Consider the following 21,941-nt stretch of genomic DNA (forward strand, 5'->3'; position numbering starts at 1 on the left):
TTGGCTTGAATTGGTGGGTCCTCTATTATGTCATTGATATATACTAGGAAGAGCAGGGGTCCCAGCACAGAGCGCTGCGGCACTCCAGAGACAACCTTACATATTGTAGACTAGCTTTCTTTAACACTTAAAAACTGTCGGCAATTTATTAGAAAAGCTTCTATCCATTGTACAACTTTTCAGTTACCTAACATGACTCTTAACTTCAATAATAGTTCCGTGTTACTAACTGTATCGAATGCCTTTTTAAAATCCAGATAAATTATATCTCCTTGGCCTCTTCGATCTAGCACTTCACAGATGAAATGCACTGTTTCCACAATTGTGTCACAGTTGGGAGGCCGCTACGAAAACCATGCCGAGACTCACCGAAGAAGTTTTTGCTCATCAGAAATTTTCTGATGTGTTTGGCGACAACATGTTCAAGAATCTTGCATGGTGTTGATGGTAGTGCAATAGGCCTGTGGCTGGAAACACGTTTAAGATCTCCGCCTTTTGGTGTCGGGATTATTTTACTTAATTTCCAATCATCAGGTAGAGCCCCCCGATGACAGTGAATTTGGAAAGATAACTAAGAGGTATTTGGCCATCCACTCTGCATACCTCAGTAAAAATGCGTTAGGAATTTCATCAGGTTCAGACACTTTACATCGCATTAGATTGAGCAAAAGTTTAAGGGGAGACACGACTTTCGTATCACGAAAAATAACCAAAAAATTGATTTTTGAAAAGCACATATTCCGTTTCTATAACTCTTTCTTTATCTGATTCCGAAATATGAACGCTGAAAACCATGTAGAAGTACTAAAAAAAAATTTTGTAGTATCCAACGTGACAAAAAAATTCTGCGAAAATCGCGAAAGAACGGCATTTTTGATGCCACGATATCTCCACAACAGTGCAACCGAGTGCCGCCATTTTGCCTGTGTTAGAAAATGCATTTCTCCATCTTTAAATTTGCTGTGACAGCCACCTCGTCCATTCATAAGCAAGCGCACAAAAGCAAATGATTCAAGGCCATTCCGAGGCCTCTGATTGGCCACGCCCGTCACGTGACCAATTGGAGCTTTGACATTGGTCTTGTTGGCGGTGCGCGTCTTCTGCTACCACGCTGCCGCGCACAGGCCGCGCCTCTCGGCACGCGATGTTCGTCTGTATGTTCGGTGTGTAGTTTCAGAAGCTTACATCTGATATCGCCCGTGACTTGTGCATCTGAGAATCGCCTCGCATTGTTCGTGAGCACGTACGGAGCGTAGTTTCAGCAACGGACTCCACAAGGGATAAGCGCCTCCTCGCATCTCAGCTCGCCTGGATCACCAGTACTTGCAGACGTAGCTGACTTGTTTTGTGATATGCGCCTGTGTACATATCGGCTCACTGTCAGTGCGTGGGGAGCATAGTTTCAGAAGCTGGTTTGTGTTGTGATACACTACTCTGGACATATCAGCTCTACGCATTCATCAGCGCTTGTGGGATGTAGTTTCGGAAGTTTACTGGTGACCATGGGTCGGCAACCGCTGAAGTACAAGACGGCTCATGCTTACGGCACTCATAAGCAAAAATCGCCAACGGTGAAAAAGACTGCTTCAAGGTCGCAAAGCAGTACTGTGCAGCCTAGCGTAGAAGTCACAGATGTGCAGCCGAGGACTCCACATTCGGGCAGAATACTCACGCGTGCCGATAATGCCGTTCAAGAGACGCCGCCGAGCACTTCACGTGCGAGCGGAATACCTACTTGTGTCGACAATGTTGAGGAGTCGCTCTCTGGCACTTCTTACGTAGGTGAAACATCTCGTGCGAGCAGCAGTGACACTGTTAAGCTTGCTGTGCCATGTTCCACATCGTCGGATGCATTCAGCGATTGTGCCTCGGATGTGTCTGATTATCGTCTCGGCACTTCGTACAGTGTTGTTACGCATTCAGGCACACCTGAAGCCGCATTTTGTATCGGCTGAAGCATCCCAGGAGGTCGCTGCGAAAGTGCAAGCAAAACTAAGTTTGGTGTCGGCGACCGCGCAGAAAATGGAACTGACGGGTGAAGGCGAGGTGCTTGCCGGTACGGAACCAGCGGAGGAGTTTCTCATTGTTCAAATGACTGCCCTGAACACGCTTCTCGTCAAATGTAAGTGCCAGCAGTGCTCCCAACCAGGACTTTCACTTCAGCTGGGAACAAGACATGGATTAGCAGAACAAATGATACTGATGTGCACATTTTGTGGCACTGTCGCAAAGGGGTGGTCATCACCGCTAAAGGAAGGTCGCAAAATTTTTGATGTGAATGTGAGAGCTGTACAGGCTGTTAAAAGTATTGGCAAAGGGGCAACAGCTTTGGCCGATTTCTGGTCAGTAATGAATGTCTCCAATAGAGGGTTGCATCATAAAACATTTCAGAAACATCTCAAGGCTGATTTCATACCTGCCAGTGAGACAGCTGCTGCCAATATTTTTTCTGATTCTGTGGTGGCAGTGCGCAATGTTTACAGGGAAATGGACCCTACCTTTAATAACAACATAACAGTGGTTTATGATGGGACATGGTTAACACGTGGCCATGCATCCTACATAGGTGTCGGCACTGTAATAGAAGTTTTCACAGGACTGGTGCTCGACTGTGTGGTCCTATCAAACCGACGCCATGGTTGCTTGCTTGGCCCCAAAGAAGGGGCTGAAGGCTATGATGATTGGAAAGCATCACACGTCTGCCAAAAAAACACAGATGTGAACTCTGGCAGAGTGGAGGTTGAAGCAGCATTGACTCTATTTAGGAGGTGTCCTTAGCAAAGGGTTTGCAATATACAAACATTGTTTGTGATGGTGACAGTAGAACCTTTGTAGCACTCTGTCAGGACAAGACTTATGGATTTATTTCATTTACAAAGGAGGACTGCATTAGTCATGTCAAGAAAAGGATGGGGACGGCTCTGCATGCTTTGATCACAAAAGGCAAGAAAGGGCAGCTTCTTGGAGGGAAAGGTGGCCTCACTCAAAATTTTTATATGGCATGGCTCTGCGGGACAACAATGTTCAAGACATGCAAAAAAGGCCATGAAGGCAACATATTATCCTATAACATTTACTGATGAAGACCCCCATCATGACCTTTGCCCGCAGGGGCCCCAAAGTTGGTGCCAACATCAGGCTGCGAAAGCAGAGAAGAAGCCTCCACCTCTCACAAGTACTAGCTTGGAAAGCATGTTGCCAATGCATTGCTGTGTACCAACGCGTTTCTGACATGCAGCTCCTCAGCCGTTGCCTATGGCAAAAAACCCAAACGCTGCCGAAAGCCTTCATTTGGTCGCTGCTGCCAAAAGATAAAAATACGTCATTGGTTGCGACAGAGACAGCTGTCCATGAGGCAGTCTGCAAATACAATGCTGGGGCCCGCCGTGCGTATGCTGAGTATTGTGCAACACTTGGACTGCAACCAGGACAGCATGCTTTTCGCAGACCAGCATTAAAAGGATGTCTTGTGGAAAAAAAAGTCAAGCAAGGCACATCAAACCAAAGGCAGGGCACTCAAGAAGCCGCACACTGAAAATGACACAAAAGACTACAACCACAGTACCTTTTGATAATATAAAATCTAAGGTACAACTTTGAAAGCCTTTTTCTCAAAATGAATTTTCTTGCTTCCTGCTTTGCTTGTACCACTGATTTCTTCGTAACCACTAGGTCTATTTCAGTTCCCTATGTATTTTTTTTTTTTCATGTATTCCTGGACGTACTGTCCAGGGCGTGACACTCTTGCTTTTGCAGTTTGACTTTGCTACAATTAACGGTTCGGCTTCTTCCTCACAGCCTAAACGCCTGTGGTACAGTCACCTCTTAAAAAATGAGAACTAAAAAAATTGCATTGCGAATAAAAACATCTAAAAATGTCACGACCTCTACCATTCACCTTACAATGCACAGTGTTTTGCACTAGTGTTCTATCATATTTTTTAAGTGATTCAGGCTTGGAACAAAGCCAGAAAGAGAAAATATTATACATAAAAAAAGTTCTAAAGATATCTTTATGAAATTTATACAGTAGTATCACAGGAACGTTGCTGATAAGTATGTCAAGTTTTATAAAAAGCCACGAAGAAATAAAAAAGTTGTTATCAAACTCCACGTCCTCCTTTAAATATACCTCGCTCAGAAAGCTGGAGTTCGCCTAGAGGAAGGAAGCAACGAGAAGCGCAAAGGTCGTCTACTTCGCCATTGTCTGTAGTAAAGACACTGCAGAAGAAACTGTTAAGCTCATTTGCAATATCCTCTTCATTAGTAATAAAGCCTTGAGTCATACTCAACTCGGACGTTGCCTTTTTATATTTTGAAAAGTGCTTTTAAAACTTCTGGGGCGAGTCCTTAAAGAACTTTGGCATTGCAACACTAAAATACTTCTGTTTGGACTCTCCTATTTTATCCTTCAACTCTTTCTTGAGTGCAATAATCTGTTCTAACAGATCTAAATCACGCACATGTTTGTACCTTGTTTTGGATCATTGTATCTTCCTTTTCAAATGGATAATTTCGCATGATATCCGGGGGTTATGCAAATGTTTCTTTTTTAGCCTTATGGGCACAAACTGGTTTATGCATTTGTGTAGAAGGGCTTCAAACATTAGCCAAACTTTGTTTATATCCATATTTTGTTAAAGACAAAGCTCCTTAAACTGTTCAAAAGAAATGTCCAATTCGTCAAGTATAGCCATATCATCGGCCATATTGTAGTCCCTGTAAGTCGAAACATGTCTGGATACATTTCCATTTTGCTGGAACGTCATTGTTATGCCAACGATGGAATGATCATAAATTCCAGGAAAAATCTCAACTTTGTGTGGCCGGAGCAACAAGTTTTCACTCAGAAATATAAGGTCACAGACAGATTTGCTGGCTTGCTGGAAACAAGTGTATTCATTACAACTTAAAGACTGTGCGAAAAACACACTTCAATTAGTGTCGTGGCAGGCTTGCAGTCCCTATTTCCCAGCAACATGCTGTCCCACAATATTCGAGGAACATTAATATCACCTGCTACATTAACGTTCTTGTGTTGTACACGCAGACAATGCATGAAATCATTCAGTCTCTTGATAGCTGCTGCGCTTGTCCCAGGTGGGCGATACACTGCACTGATAACAACTTTGTTTACCCCCCCCAAAAATTTTACACCTCGCTGTTTCTATATCTAAAGGATATTCAAATACTGTATACCACAGTCTGTTATCAAAGAAAATCGCCACACCCTCACCTCGGCTGCTACGGTCGTTCCTTACCACTTTGTACCCTGACGGACAGATTTCGTGTTCATAAACTTTAGAGTAAAGCCATGTTTCCGTCACTGTCACCACATCTGGCTCGTGCTTGGTCAAAAGATACTCCAGTTCAAGCTTTTGTTTAAAAGGCTATGAGCATTAATATTGAGCAAGTGAAGCCTGCGCGTCTGGTGACGTCAGTCAGATGTTAACGCACTACTTCCAGTTGCATTCGGGTCTGTCTTGCTGATAATTTACATACGTTGTTTCTTCATGCATCCCAGGCGTAAGTGGTGCCGTCAATCTTCATCTTGTCATAAAGAATAACTTTGTGCCCGTTCCCCTTATCCCTCAGCGCAGTTCCAAAGGTTCCGTCGCTTCTGTCTAACATCGTTTGAGTAGTCTTCATTAATAAAATATAGCTGTCCCTTTAATTTCCTGAGCAATACAAAGTACAGCCTGCCTTTCATCAAAATTAGTAAAATGCAGGAATACTGGCCTTGTTTTGCCTGAAGAATACTTTCAATTCTGTGCAGGCGTTCAACGCATGTAACAGAAACATTGAGCTTCTCTAGAAAAACTTTGCCAACTGCTTCACCTTTCAATTTCTCTGCTGTTTCATTTTCCATCTCTGAGAGTCCCATTACGATGAGGTTATTGCTTCAACTGCAGTTTTCGAGAACTTCAAGTTTTTTCTGCATGCCATCCAAACACATATGTAAGTTAGAAATTTCTATTTCTGATAGTTCTATTTTCTTAGTTAGCTCAGGAATACTAGACAACAGTCTCAACCTTAGCAACTGTTGCCTTTAGGTCAGTCACATCAGTCTTCAACCCTTTAATTTCAGCCAGAATTTCTTCGAGTAACTCTCGTTCAGGACCCAGATTCGTTTCAATGTCACCACAACATAACAATTGCATCATAACATCCGAACATTCACTGGAAATTGCACAAAGGGCTTGTGGGCTCGGCAGCACTAGCAAACCAGGACAGTCGTCTTTGAAACAAGCATAAGAGCATTTGTCACCAAGCTGTGTGAAAAACAAAAGTGAGTTCGTCGGCCCTTTCATCGCGGTGCCGCCAAGCCCACTGTCGCCGCAGCGATAGTCCATCATTGAAGAAACCGCCCCGTTCAGTGATACTGATGACCTCGGTGCTTCTCGTGATGCAGTCAATGCCCGGGTGCGCAGCAGTATGGAGTCAGTTGTTCCAGCGGCATACTCAGAAGCGGTCCCACTAAAGAACTTGATTTTAGCAAGAAGTGTGAATTCATTCTCGGCTTGCGCTAGAACCGGACGCGACAGCAACACCACCTGTGTGAAGAACAAAAGTGAGTTTGTCGGTCATTTCATCGCGGTGCCGCCAAGCCCACTGGTTTCTTTTTCTTTTTATTTATTTATTTATTCCATTTCAGTATTTTCTTTTATTTTTTTTCATGAGCACCGGTTTCTGCCGCTCCTTCTATTATCTCTTTCAAAGATGCAATAGCCCACAACCACCAGCGAAACAGGTAATAGATGGCAGCTGTGCATGCCGTTGACACGCCGGCTGGCACGCGGGAGTTGACACATGGCCTTGTGCACAGCACTCCTTTATTCTCAATTCCACACACCTTTGCTCGTTGCTGCACCCACCTGCCTTACGCCCTCTCCCTTTCAGACGAACCCCACCTCTATATACTGTGGTGACGAAAGCATATGTCGCTTTGAAGAAGACAAGTGCACTTGTTCAAACGTTGGCTCCTGCTTTCACCTTGTTCTTGTCTTGCTCGTCTTGAATTTTCATCTCCCGCCTTCCCCGTGTTTCCCTGATCTTATGTTTGATGGGTGCCGTCATCACTGTGGAGTCACCCAAAGTCATTTGAGGTTGTGTTTCCACTCACCGGTGTGCACAACCCGACTGAGTGCTCACTCGCATGGTCGTCCCGTCGTTTGCTACTGCCAAGGCATGCGTGGAGGAAACGCTATCGTTTTTTGCAGCCACTGCTATTATGTTTTCAGTAATGTCCTGTGGCCGAAAGTCTCAGATACTAATCAGTTTTCTTTTTCTTTGCCTTCGGTTGTGGTTCCCCTTTTGGTTGCCGTTCGCATATTCCTGTGGGCTGGGGCGTATGCATATGGGATTTCAGTACGGTTGCGCACAGTTCCGCTTCTCGTGGGGACTGTTCAGTTGTTCCTTTTTCTGTCTCGCTTCTGGCATGTTTCTTCTTGTGATGAAACGCATTCTTTTGGGACAGTAAGTTCATAGTGATAGATGACACTAGAATTATTGCATAGTATATTTGTGTGTAAAGTATTAGTGTGAGCAAAGCGTCTTTGAGACAAAAATATTGCTTGTAATACACTTTTACGGTAATTGTGAGTTCTCTATCATTTCCTACTACAGTAAAAGCTCGTTAATTCGAACCGCAAGGGGAAGCCGCTTCAGTTCGAATTAACGAAAGTTCGAACTAACGAAAGTGAAGGAGGGCAACAGTACACTGCGATTTGGAAGCAGTAGGGCATGTCAGAAATTTGGCGTTTCAGAAAGTGATGGCGTGTGCCGCGGGCACACGCCATCTTCAAGTCGAAACTCTGGGTCCGACTGTGCCACACCACCGATGTCCACCAAAACGAACGTTAGCCGAGGCTTAACACCATCACAATGAATCGCGACGGCCGATACTTCCTAAGCTGAAAACAGAGGTGCACAACCGATGAAGCCTGCCGAGACCAAGACGCTGAACATGTGAAGGTGGCGAAGGCCCTGATTCGTTGGTTCTTGATTGCAAGCGCAGCTGTGACGTACTTGATTCGCTGTGTTTTGGAGCTTGCCCTGCCATCTCCGCACAACATTAGCAGCTGTACAAGATTTGCAAAGCCTCCGAGATTCGCAACGGGCATAAAGTCTCGGAGGTTACGTAGAACAGAGAGGCGGCAGCCGCCGCTGCCTTCTGGCTGACCCCACGTCGGTTAGATTCTTTTCCGATTTTGCCTTCTCTCGCCGTTCTCTCCGTTTCGGAGGCAATACAGCCTTGTGTGTAGGCAATAGGCGCGTTTCTATGGCCGTGTGCCAGGCGAGCGTAGTTCGAATTATCCGTGAGGGAACCTTCTCGCGTTCGAATTAACGGACTTTTTTATACATAAACTTCTGTGGACGCTTGGCCGGACCAAATCGTACAGTTCGAATTATCCATAAATTCGAATTATTGAAGTTCGAATTAACGAGCTTTCACTGTACCGGAATCTGCAATTTAAAAAAATTGACCACAGGGGCACAGTTTTTGCGAAAGAATTCAACCCTCGAAAGGGTAACGGCAAGCATCGAGGTGAATGTTGATGTCTCCCCATTCAGTCCATTGCAATGGCAGCACAGCAAATGTAGCATATGTAGTTGCAGCATTATGCTTGCCAGTCTGGCATCAATCAACCAAGAATGAGTCCCTCAGTTTAAATTCTATTGATGTGCTCTCATGAGAAGTCTGGAAATGCTTCCTTGTCAGCAGCTGCTAACACGTCCTAAACTGTGCTAGAGGTGGGAGCAGGTGGTACCAGACAGCTTAGTTGCAAATTCACTGTAGGTGGTTTCAGCTTGGCTTAGTCACAGTTGAGCTGGACTGCGGGAGGTGTGTGGGCTGAAGACCTTTTACTGGTGTGGCCCAAGCGAGTGCTCATGCCCCTGCACGCAGAAGTCCAAGGAAAGCCCCAAGGCAGCCGAGCCCGAGACGGCGAGCCCAACCAAGCGGCCACCCTCTTCACCCCCTCTGCCAGCACCGCGAGTGGAAGCCCCCGAGCCGCCAACCAGCCGGCCCCCACCTGCAGCGCCGTCTGTCCCCACCCCGCCAGAGGAGCCCTCACCTCCCGAGCCCAAGCTGGTCACCAAGGGCTTCCAGACGATAGTGATCAAGCAGGAGCCCAAAAACAAGCCTGTGATGGCACGCCTGGTCTCTGGCTCACAGGTATGACACTTTGATGTGCTTTATTTACTGCAAGTACAACTGTTATTGAGAACAAAGAGCAAATGGGGGAACAGTGGGCCCAGACCCTTTGTGAGTGTAGTAACTCTCAGTCCGAAGCAAAGTATAAGCTGCTTTTTTTCTTTTTTTTTAACTGTAGAAATAAATAGCAGTTTAGCCAAAGGCGATGCATTAATTGTGATAGCAAATTAATACACAGCTATATGAAGTAAGAATCTTAATTTTATCGGCCATATAAACTTGGCAACGTTTGCTTACTAACTGAATTAACAAGCATGGTGTCAGTGCACACAAGCAAACATGAACCCGTCGCACTCTATGAGCGTGGTGTGAGCAAGTGCGGCAGCAACAGTGGGCCATGTGACCGTCGTGCTGTCTGTCACTTCAATGCAAGAAACGCAAGAGTGTTGAGAACACAGCACGCACAAAGGTATGAGTCGTCTGCAGATCTCTTTCAAGATACGGCGCACACAGCCGTGCAAAGTACGCGCTTGTTGCTGGAGTCAAAGCCACCCCTTCCCTCCTGCGCTGCCTCCCCACCTTCCTTTATATATGGCACACAAGATTCAGCCACGATCATCAGTTCCCCTTGCACCCGGTCGCAAAATGCACAGTTGCTGTGGGAGCACAACACCGCCCTCCCTCCCATCCCCCCATGGCCTTTCACGCAATGAAAGAGAGTGCGTTTGCTCCCCACTTTCTCTCTTCATGTGCTTAGCCATGATTGTCGGCTTCCCTTGCGTGCTTTCAGTCGTACCAACATCATATGACGCGCAGCGACAGTGTTATCGCCCGTGGACTTTATACGGAACACCACTGATGCAGACGCCGACGGCAAAAATGCGCCTGGAGTGTCCACATAATTTCTATTGCAATAATAACGAGGAAAAGGGACATGAACATAAAAGGAAAGCCAACTCTACTCAGGAAGTCTTGATGCCTGCATACAAGTTGCCTGTTCCTCTGGTCATGATGTCTCTAGTGGAAAGGATGCCCGTCACCTTTTCCATGAGTGGCACTGGTTCAGGGGGAGTAGCGGCAAGCATAGCTCAATCGCATGCAGTGGTTGCAGGCTTGGTTCACACTGGTGCTGGCAAGGTGCCATTTCGTCCACTTCCATTTTTCTTTCCTCCTATTTGTACATTTCAACTGTTAAAAAGAACCTGGTCAATTTCCTGTATGCTTTCCTAGTGCTCGTTGGGCCTATTAAATTATCCGTCTATGAGGTCCCAGCATCTCAGATAGTCCAGCACTGTAAGGGACAGATAATCAAAGAGGCCCATTGTCTGTTGACTTTATACCGTGAGAATAAATAGGCACAGTTCATCACCATATCAGCAATAAAACATGTTACAAAGTACAAATGCAACAGCACAGTCTAGTCTGTACTCTCTTGGAATGGATTCCTAATAAGCCACACTTTTTGGGCACCTTTACTTATGTCACTCTGTCAAGCCAGACTTGTAATGAAAGCTCTTTGTGCTTGACCTTTAATGGGAACCGACTGTACGTAGTACGAGGGCTGTTATTACACAAGAGCATTTCATTTACCTATTAATTGTTATTTAAATTACATAGTCTGCTTAGAAACTCTCAACTTGTTAATTGGATTTCAGCGTGCTTGAACAATCGCCACCAGTTTGTTGCATTCAAAGGCCATCAATCTAACCAATTACCAGTGAAATCAGGTGTCCCGCAGGGCTCGGTCCTAGAGCCACTCCTTTTTCTTATGTATATAAACGACATGGTACAAGACATCTGTCAAAATAAAATTGTACGCGGGTGACTGTGTTCTATATACAGAGGTTAATGATCAATCGGATCAGGTATAATTAAACAATGATTTTCAGTGTGTTGCTTCTTGGTGTAACCGGTGGCAGATGTGTATAAACTTCAACAAGACTGTTGTGTTTTTATGCGGATCAATCGAAAGAAGAGGCCCTTATCATTTCCGAACAATTTTAATAATGTGCTTTTGTCTGAACTGTCGGAACACAAATATCTTGGGCTATAGATTTCAAACAATCTTAGGTGGAATAAACTAAACATATTCACTATGTTACAACAAATGCTTATGGAAAGTTATTCTTTTTAAGAAGAATGTTAACTCTGGCTACCCCTGCTGTAAGAAGATTAGCATACAAATCCATTGTCCTACCAGTCTTAGACTATGCTGCTATAATATGGGACCCCTATACAAAACGTAATATTCTGAAACTAGAGAATGTCCAAAAAAAAAAAAGCCGTACAGCTTATTTATAACAATTTTCGACACAGCTCAGAGACTGAAGTACAAGCTCGCACTAACCTAACCCCATTATCCGATAGAAACTGCTCATCACGACTAAAATTTTTATATCAATTAGTTAAGGGGCATCATAAAGTTGACGTTAGTGAATGGATTACATTTTCTTCTGGCTATTCAACACGCCAAGGACGTGAACTAACAATAACGCCTTTTCGTTCTCATAATGACTCTTTGAAGTATTCATTTTTTCTACGAACAGTCAGAGACTGAAATAAACTCAGCAGCTGCATCGTTCAAGCAGACTCTTTGTCAGCTTTCGCATCCCTTCTTGATCGCTGAAATATAATTGGTTATTTTTATAGTGACTATCTATATGATATCTGCGTTGATTGTTCCTCGGTTTCATTTGCACATTTGATAAATGCTTTGCTTAAATTTCTTGTGTTCTTTCTTGACTGTGACCTAGGTATGTACATATATTTTGTTTGCCATTATGTTCTATTTTCTCTCATGTATTGTATACCACCCTGCTAAAATCCCGGTGAAGATTGCAGTATCAATAAATAAAATTAAAATAAAATGCCCGTGCGTAGAGCAGGAGCGAGACGATATTGTGGGACGTGTATGAGTGTCTCTGGAACAGGGTAGCCAAGGTGAGAGAGTATAGCGCAGCCCTGACGGCTGCACCTGAGACGTTGGAGCTGACCGTCTCGATGAGCCTCGACAAGCTCGCCTACGGTGTTTTGGATACCAAGCTGAAGAAGCTGTTGTATGGAAGCATGTGGAGACAGCCCCAGAGCCGCTTTCACTGCCTTCCACAGAAGGGCGTCCATCTTCTCGAGTCTGAGTGAGGGTGGGATTATGATAGGGGAGGTGATAGGTGAGCCGGCTGATTATCAGAGCCTGTACTATATGGAGGACGTCTTTCTTGCGAAGGCCTCTTCTACGATTAGTAATGCAGTTTATCATATGTGTGACATGTGCTATCTGCTGACCCAAAAGGTGCGTAGTGTGCGAGGCTTTGCCATCAGACTAAATGTGGAAGCCCAAGATACGGAGTCTAGCTATCTGAGGGATGGGGCTGCCGTGTAAAAACAGGGAGATATTAGGGGATTCGTCAGTTCTGTGGCGTTGCCTGTGCACGAGAAGCAATTTGGACTTTTCGGCTGCACAGGCAAGGCCTTCCGTGGCTGCATAGTTTTGCACGACATGCACAGCTTCCTGGAGAGCATCCTGGATGGCCCCGTCGAATCCCTGGGTTGCCCAGATCGTAACCTCGTCGGCATAGAGAGCGTTTCGGAAGGTGGGTATCTAGTCTAGTAAGGGGGGCAGCTTAGCCATAGCCATGTTGAAAAGGGTGGGCGATAGGATCGAGCCCTGTGGTGTTCCTCTACTTGTGAGTCTGATGATGTCCGACCGGAGCTCTCCTATGCCAATAGTGGCTGTACGGTACGACGGAAACACTCTGACTTAGTTATAAGTACGTGTGCCGCATTGGGAAGAAGCCAGATTGTCGAGAATTAGGTCATGGAGACTTTGCCTTGAGGTCCAAGGCCAGAATAGCTCTGGCCTGGGCCGCAGTGGGGCAATCCACAACATCCTCCTTAAGCTGCAGCAAAATGTCTTGCGTAGGGATGTTAGGGCGGTAGCCGAACAGTGTATCCGGAAAGAATCGGCTGTCTTCAAGTAAGGGTTGTAGCTGCGAAAGTACAACGCGCTCGAAGATTTTACCTACACACGAAGTTAAGGATGTAGGTTGGAGATTCTGCAGGAACAGTTCAATATAGGCTATTGACTTTGGCGGCAGGCGAAGAAAGCCAGTGGGGCATAGGCGGCACTGGGGTGCTTCAAAAGGTTCTGCGAGAATCGGCAACTCAAGGCGAAGGGTACTGGCAGAGCAGTCAATAAGCAGAATGCGTGGAGAGAAAATCGAGGCCGAGAATTAGGTCGTGGGGGCAATGAGCAATCGCGGTGAAGAGGACAGGAGTGTGGCGGCCAGCTATGCTGACATGTACCATACACATGCCGATGATAGGCACAGTACCCCATCTGCAACGCGGACAACGCTTGGGTGAGGAGCTTGTTCAGTCGTCGTCGGAAGGCAGCACTCAAGATAGAAAGGTGAGTGACATGACAGGATAGCCCTCAATGTCAAGAAGGTTTTGGTTCGTAGGTAACGCAAGCAGAGGATTTGAGGGCAGCGTCAACAATTCAGCTTCACCTCCAGAAGCTGTAGTGCAGTGGCGTAGCTAGGTCGTCTGGCACCCGGCGCCCATAGGTCTTCTGTCACTCCCCCGGCTGTAGTCAAGGAAGGCGAGGATATCGCCAATTTCCGGGTTTCAGCACCAGTACAGCCGCCTCGGATACCGCGCACGTCCTCCAGGTCCCCCTCTCCTTCGCTTTCTTTCCCAGAGATCGCAAATGCAGCAGGTATTAGCGGCGAGGAGTTTGGGAGTCGCCATCTATCGGAATCTCCTCGCTGGCGTAGTATGAGGGATCACGCGGCACGCTCCTCATAGGTTTTGCTATCAGCGCAAACTGAAAACACCACGCGGGAGCTCTCCCGGACATTTCTGTAAGTACTTTCGAAACGCGAGAAGGTTTTTACTGTCTAAATTTTAATCTTGGGCAAACTGAAAGCACAGAATCGTTTACAGACGCTATCTCTTTACCAAATATGTACAGTGAACGCCACTGCGCGCGGTCGCCATGATGGAGTCTCCCGAACTGGCTCCTTGCGTGAAAGGTAGACAAACGCTGAGAGCAAACTATGTGAAATATGTTCTTATAGTGTTTGTATAACTAAATGGAGCGTAATAGAATGAAGCCTCAATGCAGCGATCGCACAGCTTCGCAGCGATCGACTGCGCGTCTGCATGCATGTCCGCGTACAATGTGTTGCTTTCGCCGTGTGCGGGTTTTCGCACCCTGCCATAAGCTTTAGGCCGCAGAATATAAGCATTTGACAGTATACAAGCAACCATTGTTGCCTGGGCGCTATCAGAGCTGTTCAAAAATAATTTCATTGTAGAGGCTTCGACGCCTACGGGGACTGGGATGTGCCGTTGCGACAATTCAATCTTTCTTTTTCTAAATTCTTGGACGTTTCAATATTATTTCTCAAGTTGCGTCGCACTATATATTTATCGGTGTTCTCAGGGGGTGATTTCCCGCTGCTTCTTTTTTTGTAATCCAGCTAGTGCATTATTTCATAACACAAACATGACCATATGCCATGCTTTTTTTTGTAATGTGCTTCATCTATAGCATCGACAAGCTCATAGACCAAACCGTGATGACATTAGTCGGGCAGCTGACTCGGGCAAGCGTCTCAGTGCGCGTTTTTCGAACATCACAGACCCGGCGATGTTCCTCGCGTCTGTGCTTGCTGCATACCCGAATTGTGGCCGATGACTGTTTGCCGGTTTTATGTTTTGCGAACCAAGCTTCACGCAGCTTCTTGTCCTGCGGCTACGTGTGAATAAGGCTGACACCGGGCTCCGTTGCGTACGTCCGGCACTGCGGCACCGAGCAGTAGCCTACAATGTTGCGCGCCTTCAAAGGCAGCCACTACCTATTGTGGTGCTTTCAAGCGTTGTAAAGGAGACACTCGAAGCTGGAAAATCTCGCCACTAAATGAGGACCGGTTATTTCAGGACCTCGGGACCACTCCACCTTGAGGAAGAAGAGAGCACCGGTCCCCCTCCCCCATAGAGCACCCCTTTTCTGCCGCAAGGCTTGGCCTATCAAACGCAGAAATAAAGACGTATTAAAAAAAAAATGAGGACCGCAGTGTACGAGGGAATTTAAACACTTGTTTTCAGCTCGCTTCGGCGCTCTCGAAGCAGCCGACGCGGCCTCTATGTCCACGTGATCCCTAATAGCACGTCACGCCGACGGAGGCGCCAGCTTTTCCAGTGGTGGAGCTCGAGGCCCATACACGCAGTTTTTTCTGCGCCAAATAACACAGGGTGCTACACTGATAACTTGTGATAAACGCATGTGCCCATCTTCTGTCAGACTGTAAGGCTTGGCAACCAATACAAATGCGGCATTGTGGCAAAAACGGCAAAAATTTTTTATATAAAGCTTTAATTACCAATTTTAGCGGCAACATTGCATTTGCAAAATTGAAGGCCGACATTCATATCTTGCCTAACAACAACTTCACAAAAATCATCATAGGTGCTATGGCCCGCAGTATTTTGGCTGTGGACAGCCCTGAACGAAAACGAAAATTAAATTGTCTCAGTGACGCTGATCTCCCCATCATATTAGAAAAATGGAAAACGCCACCTGCCTCCCTGCTGCGCAGGCGCCAATGCTATGGCAATTACGAGTTCTCTTCATTCTAATCAATAAAGCCTTGTTTTTATTTGCTGCTATACAGACAAAGGTGATTATCCGAGCTGCGGTACCACCAAAAGATTGGGAACAGAATAGAGCATGCTTCGTGTCGATCCTTGGGGTCACCATAAAAAAAATAAAAAGACCGCGATGAAGCCCATGCCAGCGAAACCTGTTGGTCTGCACTCGGAAAGAAGAGGGTTGAGGGATCAACGTCACTGGACCCCTATTTCATATTTATTTCGCTACTGCCATACTGGGCGCCGCTCACAGTGCCATAGTACTGTAGGTTGTAGCACCCAAAATGATTTTGTTTAAGAAGTTTTTGTTGAGTTAATAATATGACTTTGAGTCCTCAATTCTTGGAATTGAAGTGCTTCCTCTATAAGTACTAATTAAGGAATTATTAAGGATATGGTTATTCCTTATCTGCCATATTTTTCACGTTACCGAGTTCATAGTAATCGCAAAGACACATAACTTCATAAAATATCGGGAAATATCCTTACAAAATTCATGTTTTTTTTGTGTGTAAAATTCTGTGCAGCTGACACAGACACTGTACTTGTGACATGAAGTCGCACAACAACAACAACAGTTTTCTGGCTTTCGAGGGTAGGAAGGAAAGCATGAAACGTAACGGCAGGTTTCGCAGCGGCCTCATCGCAGCGAAGCGGGAAAGGGGAAGTAAAAACGAGCTGAACATCGCGGTGCCCGCGACTGTATACAGCCTGTCGAGTCATACGCCGCTACAGTGTACTGTAACGCCGCCAAACTCTTCGGCCGCACCAAGTCCGAAGACGATCCAGAGAATCCCATTCGCGACTTTTGACGGCCGCACTTATGCAACGTCGCTCTCAACGAATGCTTCGCCGTAAACGCGAGCGCCGGGCGCGCTGGTTGAACTGCTGCTGTCTTTGTTCGCTGCACGTTCTGAAGGGAAGAGGGACCCAAGAGCCTCAACGCCTTACAACGCCCTACTGTATGTTTAGCGACGCCTGCTCCCAGCGTGAACACACGGCATGAGCACACTCCACATGAAACGTTCCGCTAAAAGGCGAGTAGTTTAGCGACCATTTTCCGAATTAAATTTTTTAGCCCGCACATTCGTGCAATTATTTCGTGGGGTGCTGATAGAGCTGCACCCGACAATTCTGCGGTGCAACGCATCGGGTGCATGAGATCGGGCTACTGGATACCGGAGCACTCTTTGCAATTTGCACCTAGTCAAGCCCCGGGGTAAAAGGGGGTGTCTTCAGGCGTATATGACACCCCCCCACTGGCCCCTTGCACTCGGGGCCCACGGCCCCCCGGCCCCCCCCCCCCGTTGCTACGCCACTGCTGCAGTGCCTAGTTTTCCGGCTGGATCCGGGAGGCGATAGGCGGCGAAGAGAAGCGATGGGCTTGGGGTAAACGAGACTGATGGTGTCGAGGTGAGGGCGAGCGGCTGTAGCAAGGGTTCGGAGCAGGAGCACCACCGGCAGTGGGTTCATGGCAGGTGGCATAGGGAACAGAAAGTCCAAAGGTGCAGGAATAAGCGGCGGCGTATGTTTAAGGAGGTGGTGGCCATCGCTTACAACAGTGACGAACGACGTGGCCGATGCGAGAGCAGTGGAAACAGATCGGCCTGTCATCAGGGGTACGCCATTCGGACGGGTTGCGGCGAGATATGACAGAGAAGAACTGCCGGGGACGAGGAGGGCTGCTAGAGAACTGGGGAACCCTGGGTTGAGACATTGAACACACGGAGTTCAGACCCATGTTCTCAAATTTCTGTCTGACGACGGCCTGAATCATCGCAATCGTGGTTGCTGGCGGATCGGGAGGCGTCGCGGAGAAAGCTGGCAAACAGGCGGCCTCGAGCTCGTGGCGAGCAATACGGGTTACATTGTCACAGGTGGTGCTCTGACGCAGTCAACCCTGGCATGTAGACGTAGCAGCAGTGTTGGGTAGCCGCATGATGTGGTGTGTGAGCTTGTTCAAGGCGATGGCATTCTTTTATGATGGCGTCGATAGTCGAGATGTTGCCGAAAACAAGCAAATTGAAAGCGTCGTCGGCGATGCCTTTTAGCGCATGTGCCTCTTTATCTGCTTCAGACATAGTATTGTCAGCTTTGCGGCATAGAGCCAAGACGTCGAGGATGTATGAAATGTACGGCTCTGTAGATGTCTGAACATGAGATGCATGAGCCTTTCTCGCGGCAACCTCACGCCCAATGGGGTCGCCGAACAGTTCCCATCGCTTTTCTTTGAAACTGTCCCAACTGGTTATCTCGTCGTCATGCGTTTGGTGCCACATGCGTGAGATAAAAGATGACGTTGGCGAGCATAATCGTCGAGTCCCACCTGGTATTAACACTGGCGTGTTCATAGAGCTTGACCCATTCGTCAACGTCCTGTCCCTCCTGGCCGGAGAACACACCAGGGTCGCGATGTTGGGCAACCGTGACGATTGGGAGTAGTTGGACAAGCCAAAGCCGTTGCAGAGGCAGTCTCGTCACCAGGAAGTATGGTGACAATCTCGATGTACCGACCACTTCAGAGTTCCGTGGCGAGGACGGGGATCGCTAACCTCCACCAGAATGTTATGCGTGAAAAGGCACACACAAAAGAGGCTACTGTATTTACAGGCTATTTACACTGAAGCCAGACAGCCAGGCCGACACTTGCTTGCGCCAAGGGCACAGACCCACTTCGTCGTTCTCGCGGCGGCTTCTCTCTTGAGCATCTCTCGATAATACTGTATAATATAAGAGTATCCGGCAACTGAAGCATCCCGTGGCCCATTACTTTCCGCAAATAAAGAAGTTACAGAATCGGACTTTCATCATGCGACAATTCGTATGCCTCAACAATGTCTTTTTTTCTTTTGCGGAGCCTGGGCACAGGTTTTAAAAACGCGAAGGGAAGCACGTTTTCCACAATTGAATGCCTACTTTGGGCACCTAATGTGGCTAGCGAAGGAATATCAAAGAACACATGAGACGCTTGAACGATACGCACTCTGCTTAGCATCCTGCACCGGCGAGACAACACTTTCCGGAGAAGTTGCGTTCAAGTAAACGCGTTGCAATTCGTCGAGTCCCCACAGCAATGGCGGCGAGCGATCATTGTTTCTATTTGTCATCTACTAGCCAGAAAGCGTTGAAAACATTGCCAGGTAGAAATCCACTCACCCACAGAAAAATGAACGCACACCACCGGAGTGCACCGTGTGGTGGTCGGGGCTACGTGAGGAAAACGCACGCGCTCTGGCTGGCTGTGACAGCACGCAGGTAGCAAGAACAAAAAAATTGGAAGAGGCTCAGTGTGTCCTTGCGAATAAAAGTCACAGTAGAACAGTAAATAAAAACATAATTACCTGTGCTGGCTTTAGTGTCTTCACATGGATGCTTTGGCACAGGTGAATAAAATGTTGATATTAATTTCTGTGACATGACGGCACAAATGAACCACCACAGCGCTTTGTCTCGTCGGAGCTCGCTAGGTGCTTTGTCAACTTTAGAGTAGTACACTCTAGTCAACTTGTCTGATAGTGTGTTGATTTGGCTTGTCTCGTTGCATGGCCCGATGTACGACTTCAGGAATGTCGATGCACCTTTGGCACCAAATGTTTATAACAGCATTAAACCTACAAACTCCCGGAATTGAAAATCTAAAGCATGACTTTGGAAATGTCAATGCATCTTTCAAAAGTTTGTAAGAACTTTATACTCGTATTGTTTCGGAATTGAAATCCTTGCGCTCCGTATATTCCGCGGTCTCCACGAGATGTTGCGACAAGCCCGCTCGCCATCGAAACACCCTTGAAACTTTGTGCTTGGATGGGGCTTCTTGCGTTATGAGACTCCCGGTGCGTGGGCATTGCCACAAGGTCCAGCCAAAGTTCGCAATGATCACCCCGAAATGTCTTTTCGAGCATGAAAAAGACATTCTAGACAAAATTCAGAATTATTTCCAGCGCTAGGGCGTTGTTTTGGTCGGTGGTGCATGACAGCATGAAAGAAGTTTCGGGAGGAGGGTGGGGAAGTGCTGAAAACCCATAAGCCCCCTTCTGGCTACGCCCCTGTACATGTGCTTTCACTCTTCAGTATAATGAATGCGGGGTGTTGCACTAGCACTGCATTTGCCTGGTTTGTTTCTTTATCCAACAAAATTAACACACGAATATCAGCAGTCTTTCAAATGCTCCATTATATTTCTGAAAAATACACAATCTCTGCAAATAAAGAATATTATAACAAGACAAACAAAGTGGGAGCCCTAAAGCTTTCTACATTAGACTGCTGTCGGTGTCCTGTTTTCAAAAATTGCAGCAGAACCCAATCTCAATGACTGTAGACAGTAATTGAATCAATATGGCGGCACAGTGCATTGCCACTATCGAAATGAGTTATGTATGAGGCATGTACTGAATGGTTAGTGCATCGAGCTGCTATGCTGAGGTAACAAAGTTCGAAACCAACCATCCGACCCACTTTGGTCAGTACGTATGTGCCAATGTGTATATACGTGCGGCTCTTCAACAAACCTGTTTCACGCCGATGTGGGTCACTATGGATGCGGTACTGGGTAGTCACCGCTGTTTGAAGAAACTCTTTGACACTGACTTGGATCACTCGATATGTGCCACTTGGTCCGTAGTCGTCTTCATTGAACCTCTTTGATTCCAACTTGGGTCACTTGGTATGTGCCAGTACGTGTGTGCCACTCGTTAACCCTTTCGCTGTCACGGACGTACCGGTACGTCATCGCACTTCCCCCCCACAGTGTCACTGACGTACCGGTACGTTCTCTACCATGCATTCAAAATTTCGCGCCTGAGCGCAAAGCTGGCGCTCCTGGACTGGCCACGCCATCTGTTGACTCTTTCTACAAGTTCGTATTTTCGCCCCGACCTGTGTTAGTCCATGTATGGAAGAGTAAGGTGTGACTGCCACTCCCAACTTTCTCTTTGCTGAGTGGCACGGTGGCTCTGCGTTCGCTGGATCATGCATTGCGCCCGTGTGGATATGGGTTTAAGGGTTGTTCTGCCATCTCTGTTGGTTTGAAGGTTTTTATTTTTCTTCTGTTGCTGTGTCTGCTACGGTGCATCAAGTTCAGGCGCACGTGCCGTTGCCTCTCCGAAAAGGGTGACTCGATTGCTGCTTTCGCTCTCTCGCCGCACCCTCGCTTCTGACTTGCAGCAGTAAACGTAAAGCCCTTTGAACTTTGTCTTAGCCTTTTTTCATCCCCCTCTGTCTTCTTGATCACACAACCTCCCATTTCTCTCTGTTGTGCGGGCGACTGAAAGCGCATCCTCCCTGCGCGCAGTTACTTTCGGATGGCTGCGCGTGCGGGACCTTCATGTGCTCTTTGGAGCGGTGGCTCTTCCAATTCAGAATACGAGCCGAGCTCGGATTTGGACTCGGACAGCGTCTCACGCGAGAAAGAGATGAGTTCCACATCGTCAGATTCGGATGTTGAATGGATGTTATAGTCAGGCTGATGATGATCATGATGATGATGATGATGACGTTCACTAACAACACCTGCTGAGCACTGAAATGTGCATATTGCATTGACTATGTTATTTGTATACCAATCCTAATCAAAAATAAATTGCTATGTTCATTCCCTGTTATGCTCGTTCCCTGAAACCAAGCCGACACTGGGGGTGCGTCACGGCCAGAAAGGTCCGACAGCGAAAGGGTTAATAGATGTTTGATGCCAACTTGGGTGACTAGGTATGTGCCACTGGGAATGTGCCTTCTACAAATAAGATACCTTGAATTTCTCCAATATTAAGCGGAACGTACCGACGTCACAAGTGTTCTTCAAGGACAGCAACCCCAACACATTCGCAGGCTGCGCCAGAAATGTGCTGGGTATGTGCTGCTTTTCAGTGAACTTCTTTCGTGCCAACGCTTTAATGAGCTGAGCTGTGAATCCACCCGGTATGTGCCGCTCTTTAATGAACATCTTGCCAACTTGAGTCACTGAGGGTGTATCACTAGATGTGCGATAAGCGAGAGAACAGTTCTTGGCATTCACAGGCACCGGTGCGCTATGCTTCTCATCTCAGAAGCCATGCGCAGGCTTCTCGACAGCAAAACTAGATGGAACAGCATGTATAAAAAGAAGCTCGAAATCCTGGTTGCCACATGATGC

At 46.8% G+C, this 21,941-nt stretch overlaps 1 protein-coding gene across 6 annotated transcripts in view; it reads left to right on the forward strand.

Annotated features, from left to right (window-relative positions):
• The window catches only part of LOC139059016 (nuclear factor related to kappa-B-binding protein), a 617,245-nt gene that overhangs the window by 412,089 nt on the left and 183,215 nt on the right, over positions 1-21,941 (forward strand). For 5 of the 6 annotated variants that reach the window (XM_070536798.1, XM_070536801.1, XM_070536802.1 and 2 more), the window contains one exon: positions 8,909-9,178. In XM_070536798.1, coding sequence (XP_070392899.1) covers positions 8,909-9,178 — 270 coding nt within the window. The remainder of the gene's footprint in view (positions 1-8,908; positions 9,179-21,941) is intronic. The other variant, XM_070536799.1, reaches the window with a different exon arrangement.

Source organism: Dermacentor albipictus, chromosome 4 (genome assembly GCF_038994185.2).
Source record: "Dermacentor albipictus isolate Rhodes 1998 colony chromosome 4, USDA_Dalb.pri_finalv2, whole genome shotgun sequence".
Taxonomy (NCBI): Eukaryota; Metazoa; Arthropoda; class Arachnida; order Ixodida; family Ixodidae; genus Dermacentor; species Dermacentor albipictus.